The sequence below is a fragment of the Rattus rattus genome, chromosome 3, assembly GCF_011064425.1.
Source record: "Rattus rattus isolate New Zealand chromosome 3, Rrattus_CSIRO_v1, whole genome shotgun sequence".
Classification (NCBI taxonomy): domain Eukaryota; kingdom Metazoa; phylum Chordata; class Mammalia; order Rodentia; family Muridae; genus Rattus; species Rattus rattus.
This window is the reverse complement of record NC_046156.1, coordinates 218,136,700-218,151,865: the sequence shown is the minus strand read 5'-3', so window position 1 is coordinate 218,151,865 and position 15,166 is coordinate 218,136,700. Positions and strand designations below refer to the sequence as shown.

Sequence of the window (15,166 nt, the reverse complement as noted above, 5' to 3'; positions counted from 1 at the left end):
AATAGACTTCTGGAGGAAGAAACATAATGTCACAAGGAAAATGCACTCAGACAGCCGTTCACCCGACGATCTGTAAAAAGAATCCCAGTGGCAGAAATACATGAAGTGTGATAAGAAGTTATAGTTACAAGTTTTTCTTAAAAAAATAGAAATACTAGTTTCATAAACCCAGTATCACCAACAAAAAATATTTATACACTTACAAACTTAAGATACAGATGTTCTAACCTATTTAAAAGAATACCTAGTATTGTCTAAGTGAGCACTGGGTCTTTATCTAAAATGTATAAAAATGCAATGTTTTCCTGTTAGTTTGCAAGGAAAATGCATTGAGTTCATGGATGTTGGGTATGTATTGGCAAGTTGTAACAACAGGTTTGTCTGTGCTATGGTTAAGACTAACCAGCAAAGCCTAAATTTTGAAAGCACAACTCATTCTACAGTTGCACTGCATGGATCATATCTATGTTCTTATAGTACCTTAAAAAATATAACAGGCAATGAAACTAAATGAGCTTAGAACTTGACATTTGTACCATGAAGTATTAAGCTGACATTTTAAAATTAATTATTTATTTATATCCCAAATGTTGTCCCATGTCCCAGTCCCTGCCCTCAGAGTTCATCACCATACCCATCCCCTTTGACTCTGAGAGGATAACCATCTTGATGCCTTCTCTGGGGCATCAAGTCTCTATAGGAGTAGATGTATCCTCTCCCACTAGGGCCAGACAAGGCAGTCATTTCTCTGCTACGTATGTGTTGGCTGGGCCATGGACTAGCACATGCAGTATGCCCTTTTGTTGGTGGCTTAGTCTGGGAGCTCCCTGGCATCAGGTTAGTTGGCACTGCTGTTCTTCCTATGGTGTGCTATCCCCTTCAGATCCTCAGTCTTTCCCTCAGTCAGCTGCTGGTAGAGCCTCTCAGAGGATAGCCATGCTAGTTAAGCAGACATTTTTAATACAACATACTAAATCACACATTGGCATCAATGAGCTATTGATATTTGATAGTGATAATTAAAATAAATACTAAACAATTTAAAGACATTGATTCATCTTTCCTTCACTCATAATAGTATTGGCATTATAGAAAGAAAGATAGAATAAACATAAATCTAACTTCCATATTGTAATTACCCCCACGGTCTTTTCAGATAATACATTCTATATTTTAATAGATGACTGCTTATATAAAGACAGAACAATGAGTGTACTATCACTGACAACACCCCTCCTGGCTGCTGTTAACCTCTTCATTGACTCATTGCATTTATGGTTAGAATGGATTTATTTGGCAACAACTTGAAGCTCCTGATTGGAGTTTGACTTAAGTTTTAATGATGTAGTTAAGGAGTTAAGTTCCTGGGGTCTTTACAGTAAGAAATCTCAGTAGAGAATTAGCAATACCCACTTGTTATGGAGTTGGAATGTTTGTTTAGGATTTGTGTTTAAGCTCTCTTTGAGATGAGGGGAATAAAAAATAAAATATTTTATTTTATATATAGGAGTGTTTGACTGCATGTACTTATGTGCACCATCTGCACGCCTGGTACCCATGGAGGATAGAGGAGGGTATTAGATCCCCTGAAAATGGAGTTTCTCAGGTGTTTCTGAGCCTCAGTGTGGTTTCTAGGAACTGTATCTGGGTCCTCTGGAAGAGCAACAAGTGCTCTTAAACATGGAGTCAGCTCTCCATCCCCATATAATGAAATCTTTTAAAGAAACTACATGAGAATAGATGAGTAATACACAAACACTTAAAGAATAAGGTATTTAAAATAATTTAAAAATACAAAATATAGTTAAAAAAATACAAAGTAGCATGTCAGAAGGGAGGTGGTTTTGCCACTTTCAGAATGCCATTGTAAGAAAGGGCTTAATCAACCAGAGTTTCCAGGGACTAAACCACTACTGAAAGACTATACATGGACTGACCCAGGACTCCAACTGCATATATAGCACAGAATAGCCTAGTAAGGACACCAGTGGAAGGGGAAGCGCTTAGTCCTGCCAAGGTTGGACCCCAGTGCAGAAGAGTATGGGAGTGGCAGTAAGGGGATGTATGGGGGGGAATACCCGTATGGGGAAGGTGGATGGGATGGGATGGGGGCTTATGGACAGGAAACTTGGAAGGGGAATAACATTTGAAATGTAAGTAAAGAAATATTTCTAATAAAAAATTTTTTAAAAAATTAAGAAGGGGCTTGAATTGGGTCAACACCTCAGGTAAGTCTTAGCAAGGAGTGGAATATCAGAGATAAATAGATGTGAAAATTCATCAGTACTGATCCTTGTTGGGTGTGAAGAAACAGAAAGCACTAAGGAAAAAAGGAGGGAGAGAAGGAGGAGAGGCACACTGTTTTGCAGGGATGTGATTCTCTTTGGTAGTGTTGAGTTGCATACTGAAAAACGGGAGTGGAATGCTCAGCCAAGAGCTTGTTTGGAGCGTTGCGGCCACAGAGGAAGGCCAAGATGAAACATTTTGGAAAAATATAGAGGAATAGATAAGCTTGGGAAATAGTTCAAGAGTGCTTGCTTAGCATGCACTAAACTCTAGTTTGGAGGCACAGAACCCCAGAAAACTAGACCTGGTAGAGAATGCCAGCAGTCCATGCACTCAGGAGTACAGGCAGCTAGATGCAAAGTTTGATGTCCTCCTTGGCCTTATAAAGAGTTTGCACCCAAACTTGGATGAGTGAGATTCTGTCTTAAAATGAAAGGAAATGAAATAAATAGGATAGCACAAAATCAGAATAAAAAGTAGTTTTTAGCTAGGGTCAGACTGTCACACCTGAGGTGGGATGCTGCTGGCATTTAATGGAATTACTATTCTATTATTATGGAGACCATATGTGCTTCAGAAATCTCTCCACATACAGAACAGCTTTACCCAACAAAGAATTACCCACCCCTCAGATGCCCAAAGTGGGAAATTGAGAAACTTTGCTTTAGAAACAGGACATCAATATATCCTTCAAAGATGTATAGCAAAAAGCAAATGGTGTCTTATAGAGTCCTCAAATAAAAACCAAGGACTGCTAAGCAAGTTCCACATTCAGGAGTTGTTAGAACATAGCATGAAAGAAGAAATAGACACAAACCAGTTAACTCGTGTACTCAATGTCTATTTATTTAGCAGCTCTGGCTTGCAGGTGCCAGGAATACATTTCTGCCATTGGGAAGCTCATGTGTTAGGGATAATAAAGAATGAGTCAGCGAATGAGATAGTTGTTGGATGCTGACAGGTACTTCAACAAAGGCTACACAAAGGGTTTTCCATGAAAGCAAGAGACTGGGGTCTGAGAGAGGAAGGATGTGGATGGAATAACTAAGGATGAACCCTGAGAGGGTGACATATCTGGTAGTAATGAAAGAAGAGGAGCCCTCCAGACAGGAGGAGAGCTGGGAAGCTTGTATCACAGACTTCCAGACTCTGGTGTCAAAGGTCATGTGGGGCTTTGCTTAAATCATTAGCAGTATCCCAATAATTTAAAACGTAAATCTTAAATAAACATATACACTATAATTCTAAAATTTCTAATTTCCATTATTAGAAGGAAAAATCATGCTTGAAAGTTTTGAGATTTTTAGGTAGTTGCACAGGAGTTCCTGGTGGAGCTCTGTTGGAGAGCATTAAGAGCCTGTTCATCTTAAGAATTTCCTCCACAAAAGTTAGACATCCCCACCCAGCAGAAACCCGTGATGGGATGGCAGGAGAACGGTAACAGTAATCATACCTTTTCTGCCTTTTCTTCGCAGGCTTCACCAGGCTTGCCGCGCAGGCAGTGTCTATTGTCCTCAGCAAGTTACCTACAGTGATTGCATGCTTGCCTCCTACAATTAAACACTTCTTTTTTCTGTCTGAGAGAAAAATGTCAAAAAACGTGGCTGAATTGAAGAAAGCTGGCCTGCTTGTCTGGAACTTGATTGTAATTATATGTCGGATATTTGAGGATGGGAACACCGTGGAACGTTTAACAGGTTCCTCCCTTGACAGATGGAGCAAGGAGAAACTGGGTTTAATTTGTTTGTGTTTGGAAAGTATCCTGGGAGAGCAAAGCAGTCCTAGTCAGCTGACCCAAAAGGTCATCCTGCATATCGAGCGGCAAAGTCCCAACTGGATAGAGCACCAGCTTCTGAAAGCACGGACACTGAGCATCAAAAGGTAAAGCCGTGCCTGTCTCTTACCCAAGTCACTAAATAATTTCTCATTGCCAAAGTCACCAACACACAATACCAACAAAATTTTGTCAAATGGGCAGCAAATGGTCATTTGGAAAAAAAAAAAAAAAAAAACAGGACCTTTGAGGAGCATGGAAAATGAGAAGTACCCCAGTAAACACTGGACTGCTAGATGTTCCTTGTAAAACCTCAACCTCACTGGTACTCAGGAACACTATCCTGATTTAGGTTCCCATCTTAAGGTTTCTGATTAAAAGGGTGTATCTCAACTCAGCGGAATTTAGTTTCACTTCTTTTCAGTGTGCATAGCTGGAGGCATTTTGTAAATGGAGTGGGCACAGATTGAATTAAGAAAGAATTAATGGATATAAAAGGCTTTTTATTGCTTTCTGTGTACCTGATTGTCAAAAAGGTACACATTTTTCATCTGGTAATGTAAGACTCCCAGAGGGCAACTGGGGCATATCACTCACAAGCTATAAACACACCCAGCTGTTTCAGTAGTGAAATGTCAGCTTTCTCATAGGTTTGTCACCAGCAGCTAAGTGATTTGTGGCACTGCAAAGATTTTTAAGGGTCTCCAGTGAATTCAAATATGTGCGTGTAGAGTTCTCCTGTGTTGAGGTTAGTCTGTAGGTATAAAGCTGCATGGCACTGGTAAGAGGATTCTGGTTCAGGTGTTCTGTGCATTACCAAATCAGCTCATTGTTCGGATACCCATGCACAGTCAGAAAGTCACCTGAAATATGATAACCTGTAATCATGTAAATGGCAGAGATGAGACTTGAGAAGCAGACGAGCAGATAAGTAGGCATGCCTTGTAAATGGGTCGTTTTTATGTCTCTCCCAAAATTTCATTCTCAAGAATGACACCATGCTGGCAGATCAAAGTGGTCAGCATCCAATTGAGGACTCACATGCTTCTTTTACTTATAAAATATTGTTGAAATACATCTTGTGTTGCCACGTGTGGTAGTTTATACTCTGGAGGCAGACTTGCTCTACATAATGTGACACCATCTCAAAAAGAAACACAAACAAACAAAAAAGTTCAACAAAACAAAAAAGTCAGTGACAAAAATATATCGCATTCACTTATTAGCAGAATGGTAGCCAGTATGTGTTGCTTGTCAATCTTAACCCATGTCAATAGGTTGAGTATGGAGAAGCCCTGGTTTCCCTAATCTAGTCATACAGAAAACTAGACAATTTCTTTTGGTATGTGAATGGGAAGGAATAATAATAGAAGTCAGGGAAAATCCTTAGTAACATTGACAGTGAGTGACCTTCTTCATCTTTATATTTGCATCCAATATCAGATTACTGGGTTGAAGCCAATGTCTAAAAGATTAAGGTCAAAGGTGGCAATGAATATGAAGAAAAAGAAGGCTAAACTCAGCAGATCTGGTTATGCTTACAAAGTAAAACTTATGGTTTTGCTGGTTAAGAACTCCTAGGAATGAGGTCTATTTAAAGTAACACTTCTGGTCATTCCTAAATTATTCTTTTTCCCCTCAAAGGGTAATTCTCAGGCTCTAAAAGGAACACCCACACATTTAGTATTTCCTGCAGTAGGATGTCAACTGGGTAATTGATTAGGTAGCAGTCAGAAGTGCAGTTAGCTGTTTCTTACAACATGTAGCAAAAATGAGGATTTGCTGATTTTTAAAATATTTTCTAGCCCTCGAGGATTCTGAAAAGCTGGATAACTAGCACAACATCCCGTCTTTCTAAGTTTCATAAATGGTATTAATATTAAAAATACAGACTTAAAGTTATTTGTCATATGTATTTGAAATAGATGGACTTACTGCAGATAGCAAATTCACTGAACTTGCATGCAACAGATTTCTTCTTCACCTTGATTTAGATTGATTATCAGCAGTGTATGTCTTTATCTTCTCATAAACTAATCTCCTAGATCTCCACTCTAAGGAAAATGTATAAATGCAATCCAAATTGGTGTGTCTGCCTGCAACAGTCCACAGTTGCCTTAGCTTTACTACGGGTTTTTTCTTTAAAATAAAAAACTGTATGCCACAACTTAAATTAAAATATTTTTCTGTTAAATTACTCAAAAAGATTATCTTGGAATAGGCAGTATCATTTAATTATGCTTTTCCCATTTGCATCCAGATTTAGCTTTGGTTTTATGAAACTAAGTGCAGTCTGAGGGAAGGCAGCTGTAAGGTTCCCTGCCCTACACACTGCCTGAAAGCGTAGCTATTCATTAAAACAACCTTCACTTTATAGTAACTCCAAGCTGTAAACAGGCAACTTAGAATCTGAAGAACACAGCCACAAAAGTAAAGAAATATCTGCCTTTGCAAAGTAATTTGTCGAGTTGAAGACTATTGTTTTTCATCATGGTGACCCTGACTTGGCTGGCTGGGTGCATATACAGATTAAGATTAATGCAGTTATTCCTTGGCTAAGGTCTGCCTCTTTCAGGGCACATTCTCCCTAATGACATGATTGATAGGCAGTCCCAAAACCAGAGAGGAACTCATTAATCATAGCATTGACTGAATCCAATCATTTGCTTCACCTGCACAGTGACGGACAGGAAAGGATACACTTCAGGGGCTGACACTGAGATACTCCTTTGTCAGAGGGCGCCAACTTTTTCAATGTCATCCTCTGCAAAACCTGACAAGAAATTTTGCTTGAAACATGTATGCAGTTTCAAAATCATACGTGCAAATGTATCTCAATGTGACAATGTCTTTTAAAAATGTGCACTCGCTAATGAGCATTTCTAAGTCAGAAGAAGTCGCTTTATTTGCTATTTTCTTGAGCAAGACTTGTGTAGTCTTAAATTTCCTTTGTGTGTGTGAAAGAAAGGGTGTTTTGAAGCTGCATGTGGAAGCAATATCAGAGTTAATGTCCAGCAGCTGCGCATCACTGGGAGTCTCCAGGTCAACAGCACTGACTCTTAGCAGAACTGATTTTATAATCATGGCAAAATCTCAGCAATGAACTGCAACACAGAGCTGATTACACCACAGTAAATTTCATTTATCCTGGGAAACAGTATAAAACCACGAACATGCCTACAAATGCTTAGATCACAAAGCCTGACACACTATAAGAGCATTTATTAGTAAGAAAGTCCATGTGGAGCACGACGTGAATGGCTGTCATATGTTTACACTAGCATGGTTGCACGTGTCTCACTTTTTGTCATTTCTTAATAATATGCAAATATTTCTCAAACTTGGAGAACTTCAAAAAGAAACACTTCATGTCTGTAAAATGTTTCCCCATTCCAGGTAGGATGATAGTAGAGCTTCAGGGGCGGGGTGGGGTGGATAATAACCAGAATAGTGATTTTCACTAAGTGTCTCTTATAAGAAATAAGTAAAAGAGGGTGTGTGTGTGTGTGTGTGTGTGTGTGTGTGTGTGTGTGTGTGTGTGTGTGTGTGTGTGTGGTGTGTGTGTGTGTGTGTGTGTGTGTGTGTGTGTGTGTGTGTGTGTGTGTGTGTGTGTGTGTGTGTGTGTGTGTGTGTGTGTGTGTGTGTGTGTGTGTGTGTGTGAGTGTGTGTGTGTGTGTGTGTGTGTGTGTGTGTGTGTGTGTGGAGTGTGAGTGTGTGTGTGGTGTGTGTGTGTGTGTGTGTGTGTGTGTGTGTGTGTGTGTGTGTGTGTGTAGGCAGCAGTTAAGAGCTCCAATTGCCCTTCCAGAGGTCCTGAGTTCAATTCCCAGCAACTATGTGGTGGCTCACAACCATCTGCAATGAGATCTGATGCCCTCTTTTACAGTGTCTGAAAATAAATAAATAAATCTTGAAGGTATCTGACAGAGCTCTAGGTTTTGTTTTGTTTTGTTTTTTAAATGAAGGCAACAGGTGTCAAAGGTCAATTTCAAATGATCAGTGGTCTGGGGTCCTGAAGCCTCCAGCCTCTAAATTGCACAGCACGCTCCCTGTTTCAGCACCTTCATTAGTCTTTACTGTGTTTAGCACAGGTGCAAAGAGGAACGTACAAAAGACAGAATACTAAAATGTTGCTGCCAACAGTAAATCTTTTTGTCTTCAAAGAGAAAATGCAAATTATTTCTTACATGTTCTTAAAAAGAGATGTTTTGTTTACATCCGATGATTAGAGCAATTTCAACAACTACAGTAATGGGAAGCATTTTATAGATAGGAGTATAAATTCAACAAAGAGTTCTTCTTGAAAGAACCAATTCAGAATTTAGAAATGCTTTCAGATAAAGAAAATATCCAATAAAAAATGTGAAAAAAAATCTTTCAGGTGCTTTGTTCCCAGGCCCTGTGTAGTGGAGCTGCAGGGGTTCAGAAGGCTCCCCATTTGAAAAGGATAGCGATGGGGTTTTGAAGACAAGATGCACCTCTGTTCCGCACACTCAGTCGCTGATTCTCTGTCTTTACAGTCCCTCTTCACTGACACACATCTGTCCTTTGTATTCAGTGCATCCATGCCGGTGGAGGGAAGCTCTGGCTCAGAAGGAGACGCTGTTCTTGAACTGACTGAGCAGAAAACAAACGCGATGGTCCTGGATCTCTGCCACAAACCAGGTGGCAGCAAGTACCTGCAGCAAATTTATCACATCATGCAACTCAATGAGGTAGGGAAACGGCCTTCTTACCGAGCAATTAGGTGTGTACTGGCCTGCGGCAGCGTCTGCTGGCAGCTAAGGGTTAGTCAAGGAGGTGATAATACTTCTTAAAGTCAATACTAGACTCAATATTGCATTATTAATAGAATCTATTTAGCCCTGGCTGTTCTGCATGTACAGAAAAAGGCTTCTTGAAACAATGTAGGTTTTATTTGTATGATTTAAACAATAACACGGCTCATAAACTCAGTTCATTCTGAAATATAGAGATGAGAGTTGTAGTTTGGGAATTGTGTGTTTGTGACCCATTCAGCCGACAAATACCAGGTGAAGTCTGGTATTTGTAGAAATGGAGGATGTTTCTAAGGAGTTATTTCCTGGAAGCATCATTCTTGCTTGGTTGGTAAAGTTGTATGTAATACAAACAGCCTCAAGTAATCAAGAAAATATTAAGCTTAGGATTTTCTTCTTTTCCTCCTTCTCCCTCCCTCCCTCCCTCCCTCCCTCCCTCCCTCCCTCCTCCTCCTCCCCTACCCTCCTCCTCTTCTTCCTCCCCTTTTACTTCCTTTTTAAAACAGGGTCTTACTGTTTAGCCATTTAGCCTGGCTGGTCTGAAATCACAGTTCTCCTTGCCTTGGCCTTTCGAGTATTGGGGTTGGCGTCATCACAATCTTTAAGGACAGAGCGTAAGAGAGTAAAGGAGTTTGATAAGACATTGTCCTCTAAGCATGTTAGAGCTGTACTCATAGATCTGAGCTGAGTGAGGCCAACAGCAGTAGACCACGGTGGCTTCAACCCTACACAAAGAACTACAGGCAATTAAGCAATGCTGAGAGTGGGGGAAAATCTTCAGGGAAGTAGCAATGAAAATAATTTTATAGTTGGAGGTCCCCACAACAGGAGGGAGAGACTAATAGTAAATTTAGGTTTCGGCACTGCAAACATTGAAAATACTGCTTTAGACAGATTCTCTCACTCAATCTGGAGCTAGCATCTTTCCTGTCTGCTGTCACCTCCATTTCCCTAGAGAACCCATTGCTATGGGAGAAGGGCATGAGCCCATGCTTGGTTTTTTTGGATAGGTACTGGCTTCTGAATTCAGCCTCTTGTTTTCTGTGTAGCGGGTTTTCTTGCCCACTGTGCCATCTCTACAGACCCAATACACCATTGCTGTGTTATTGTCATATGTATGCCTATATGGGATACGTGTACAGGAGGAAGTCATAGGGGGCCTTTGTGGAATCTTTTCTCTCCTTTCACTTTTCTGTGCATTCCAGAGATCAAATTCAGATGACTGGTTGTATAGCAAGCACTTTTATTAAATGACCCATGTAGCTGCCCAAGAAACTGATTTTTAAGGAATACTGATGACTATTAATATAGCACAGAAAACACAGGAGAAAGCATTAGTCAGAACTGACAGAAAATTTGGGTTTTTTTTTTTTTGGAGAGTAGAAGCAGGAAAGTCTAAATATAGCTATAACAATGGAAATGAGTTCAGAAAAAGTCTTATTAGCTAAAGCAAATCATTCTTTTCCAATGAGAATTTTATTCCTTAAAAATAAACTTAAGTTATGATGGAGAAACTTTTTGTTTCTGCTATATATACCATAGTTGTAAAATTATTCTTTCATGGATTTCTCATTGCCTACTCCTGTTTAATAAGAATCTGTGTGTCATTACAAAACTGATCTATCCAATGAGATGCTGTATAATAAGAAAGCTTACGAAATCACTATTATTGATACCTAGAGTACTACTTTATTTAGATGTTCAGCATTTTAGGATCTGAAATGTGCCTTTCATAATGGACATTTTGTGCATTCATGAAAGGGTAGGGACGTGCACATATACACATACACACACACAGACACACACACACACACACACACACACACACACACACACACACTGAAGCACAGTGAGCCAAGACTAGATCTTAGATCTATGGCTTCTTGTCACATGTCTGCACGAGCTCCCAGGCCTAGCCTCTGCCTTTCAGAGGCAAACACTGAGTATAGTGTTGGGCCAGAATATTTCAAACTTTCAACCGCTTTCCCAGCGCCAGAACTCCTGCTAGTGGATGAAATCCTAACCAGCTCCCAAGCGAGGCACTGCTGTCCCCTATGTGGCACACAGGGTAGCAAGCACTGTGGATGAGCCCTGCTATCCTTTGCAGCTGTAACATTCCAAAATGTGTGCTAGCTGAGAAGCTGGCGAGGAAGAATGAACTATGGTATATTAAAAGTCAGGCAAACTTTTTTCATTTATTAAATGATTTTATTTAAAGCAAGCATTTATTAGACTGATGAAATGCTTCTAGTAAATTTAATCTGTTGCCTTCAAGGAACAGTCCCACAAAACAGACTAGGGATATTCGCCTTCCTTATGTATGGGCAGAAATGAGCTATAATGCAAGAAACTGTTGTCTTGTTTTATTTTGTTTTGTTTTGTTCAAGACTACACCAGCACTTAGATGATTAGAATTGCATATTTTGACTTTCTATTTTGCCTTCATAGTTTTCAGTCCACAGCATGGAAATTAAGTGCATAGGAGTTTGCATTATAAATAATCCCACACAGAAAGAGACTCCTTGCAGTACCCTTGTAGGATGCTTACTGCCGAACTGAGCCCAGAGTAGGAAGCAACTGTATTTAATGAATGCACAAGCAGTCTTTTCTTTGCACAGTCATGCACTGGAGTTACCCTTTGGTAACTGAACATTGTAACATGTGAAGTCAATGACAGAACAATGCCTGTTCAGAAGATCATGACATGCTGAACGCTCATTCATTGTGTGAGGATTTGTTAAATGTTAGGTGGAACTTGGTTTTGATAGTTTTTTTTTGTAATAGTGATATGTACTCTGGTACATATCTTCTGAGTGTGTGTTTTTCCTGAAGGGAGCAATATACTGTAATCTATATAACATGCTGGAAGGGTAAACCAGAAGAATATTGACCCTTTATTTTTAAAGAGAATGTACTTCTCACCAACCTGACCAGAGTGTCTATCCTTGAAGGAATATTTAAAAGAGCAACCTTTCGCTATGAATGGTTCAGAAGAAAAGCCATTCCCCATCCAACCTTTGAAGGAGGCCTTGAGAAATGGTGAAGATCAGCCTCCTGCTTTTGACCCTTTCTACGTGCACAAGGTGTTCAGTGAAAGCATGCTGGATCAGGTATGTAGAAACTAAGGGTAAAATGTAACTTAAGTGTATGACTTCTGTGTGTCAGAAGTAAGAGGACACAATCTATATTTACATATACATAGTCTTACCTCATCCCCACTTTTTTTGCTTAAGAAGCAAAAATTCACAATTCTGTGGCCTATACAAAGCATTTTGACTTGTTTTACCTTATTTCTTGTTAAGCTGATTCATATGTTTGATCCATAAAATTTAACTGTTGCTGGGACACTGTGCCGTGGGTAGAGTCAGCATCTGTTCAGCTGTGTCTTCAGAAGGAAGAGCCAGGCAGTCGTCCTTCCCTCCCTCGAGAGTCTGATCCTCCCTTAGCACATATGTGTGCTCAATAGCTCTCTGCTTCTGTGGAGGAATCAGGTAAATGAGAAAGCACTTCAAATGAACTATAAAGCATTGAACCCCTAGTCTAAATGGCACGAGATAAATTTGCTCTTTATAACCTTAGATACATCCTCAAATTTAAAATGGATTTCCTAATGACTGTAAGGCAAAAACATTTGAAATAAGTCCAGCATAATACATACAGTTTATTTTTAAAAGTCAGGTTTTGTCGTTGTTTAGCTGTACACTTTAGTAATTTCATTAAAAAGATTATGTTTCTACAAAATATACAGATGGAATCACTTTTTCTTTGTGTTCTCCTCTCTCTCTCTCTCTCTCTCTCTCTCTCTCTCTCTCTCTCTCTCTCTCTCTCTCTCTCTCTCCTTTATTTTCCAGTCCCGTTTTGATAGACAACTTGAACTAGTAGTGTGGAGGAGAAGGATTGCTTGACCTGGAGCACTGATGAAAATAAGAATTAAAACTGCAGCCTAATTTGGCATGCAGATAATACTTTAACCATACTGGTACACTCATCAATACTGAAGTAGAATAAGACCTTCAAATGCTGACAACCCGGGGCGAATTCTCCTGCGCTATGACAGGGTTGAAGTGCTCGATTTATCAGCACTGACAAGGGATAGCTCCGGTTAGATTTCAAAGATCATGCTCACGTCTTATTATCTAAACCATTTAATTTAACAGAGTATAAGCTTCTGTAAGACTTTTAAACCTAATGTATATGTTTATTGACTGCTTTTTTATACTGCACATTAAATCTCTCTAAATAATTATTGTATCTCTTATATCTCTGACTTCATTTAAATAAAATACCATGATATTTCATGGTAACCAAGTTCTGAGTTATGAGATTACTTTTCACAGTAATTTTTCTCCTGACTGTTGTGAAATTATCTATTAATGAGAGACAAGAATCATGTATGTCCTTTAAACTTGGAAATCCTTATAATTTTCACTTTAAAACATTTTCTTAACAACAGCAACAAAACCAATAGTGTCCCCCATTCTAATTAAGCCAGGACGTAGTTTGAGGCTTGGAATTTAGCAAGTTCTCTTGTGTGGTCCACTAGAAAACAGGCTGTGCCGCTGTGGCACATGTGACAAGAGAGTCCTTGTTCTGAGCCCTCTCCTTCCTAGTTAGTGTATCACAGCTGGAGCTTTAATTTACTGATCATATTAATTCAGATTAATAACTAACCATAGTGTCTTCTCCTGATCAGGCAGCCACGGCGACATGGTACTGGGACTGGTCAAACTTGCTGCCAAATTACTTAGGACTGGATAAGATGACCTTCGGCCCACTACTCAAAAACAGGTGCTGGGACTGAGCTCTGGGGTGGGGCGTGCAGGATGCATGTCGGGTTTGAGAGAAGTAAAAACATTTTATTGGCAGGGTAATCTCTGGTTTTGTTTCTCCAGTTGCTCATCTTAAAGGACCTGACTGAGGTTATCGGTACATCTCCCAAGTTGTTTCCCATAATGAATAATGGCGAAATTAGTTGATTGTGTTAATTTTAAATATGTTTGACTTGGATATTGAGTAGTTAACTATTATAAGCACAAAAACTACTGACCAGAGTGTCATTGTCAAGGTATATACTCCTATCTACACCAATTTCATAAATGCATGCAAAACTCCAGAGCAAACAATGAGTGCAGTCAAGGCAAATGGAAGTGAGGTTGTCAAGACTGAGGTGTTACTTCTCATCCAGTTATTCTGACACTATCTTACTGTGTCTTTGCTTGCATGTGGCTTTAAACAAATACACACACACACATGCTTTCATTGTTCATATGTCATCTTTAGGCATATAGATAAATATGAGAATCAATTTCTGCTTAACCGTTGTGATATGTCTCCATATATGCAAAAAATATTAAATACCATTTCCTTAAATTCTTGACAAGAACATAGAAGTATTATATGATCCTTCAGAAATCTGAGAATGTATAAGAGAATATCTAAGAGGGATTGAAGTAGATTCCAAATGAGAGTTCATAAAAAAACAAACAAACAAAGAACCAAACCAACAAAAAAAATCGCCATTATATTTATTATGAGTAAAAGTTATACCACAGATATATGATCACAACAGTATTCTAATATTTTGCCTATAAATTAAGATCACTCACCTATTAGGACAAAATTGCAGAAATTACTTGCTTCCTTTTGAAGGACAGAGCCTTTCCCCCAGCACATAGCCTGATGCCATTCACTTCTAGTGTTCTGTGGAAGTACTCAGGTCCTGTCCCCAGGTTATATGGAAATGAGAAGTGGGTTTGTCAAAGAGTATACACATGGAGGGACCCATGGCTCCTGCTGCATATGTGTCTGGCATCAATGGCAGGGGAGGCCCTTGGTCTTGTGGAGACTGGGATGCCCCAACATAAGGCAATGCTAGGGAGGTGAGGCAGGAGTGGGTGGGTGGGTGGTTGGGTGGGTAGAGCAGCTTTCTCATAGAATCAGGGGGAGGAGGGCTGGGGTAGGAGGTTTGCAGAGGGGAAACCAGGAAGGAGGAAAACATTTGAAATGTAAATAAGTAAAATAACCAATAAAATTAATTAATTAATTCATTAATTAAAAAGAGAGAGAGAAGTGGGTTGTTGAAAGGAGACCAGGTCCCCTGTTGAACCAAATTACATGGTATGTGTACAATATTACATTTTTATTTATAAAAACATTTACAAAGATAAATTTTTCCCCCTGCTCTTTGGAGTTGTGAGTTTGTGCAGATTAACCATTATAATTTCCTAATTTTTCCTGTTAAGAATTTTTGCTTATAATCAACTAAATGATATTCTAGGTTCAGTACATCTTTCAAAATTTACTTTGTATATATACTTTGTATAATATCTGA

The 15,166-nt window shown here is 39.3% G+C and overlaps 1 protein-coding gene across 1 annotated transcript in view; it reads left to right on the top strand.

Moving 5' to 3' along the window:
* Positions 1–15,166, top strand: part of Kiaa0825 (KIAA0825 ortholog) — a 383,014-nt gene that overhangs the window by 104,652 nt on the left and 263,196 nt on the right. The window contains exons 13-16 of the mRNA XM_032899100.1: positions 3,762–4,167; positions 8,616–8,772; positions 11,787–11,945; positions 13,529–13,623. Of these exons, the coding sequence (XP_032754991.1) occupies positions 3,762–4,167; positions 8,616–8,772; positions 11,787–11,945; positions 13,529–13,623 (817 nt within the window). The remainder of the gene's footprint in view (positions 1–3,761; positions 4,168–8,615; positions 8,773–11,786; positions 11,946–13,528; positions 13,624–15,166) is intronic.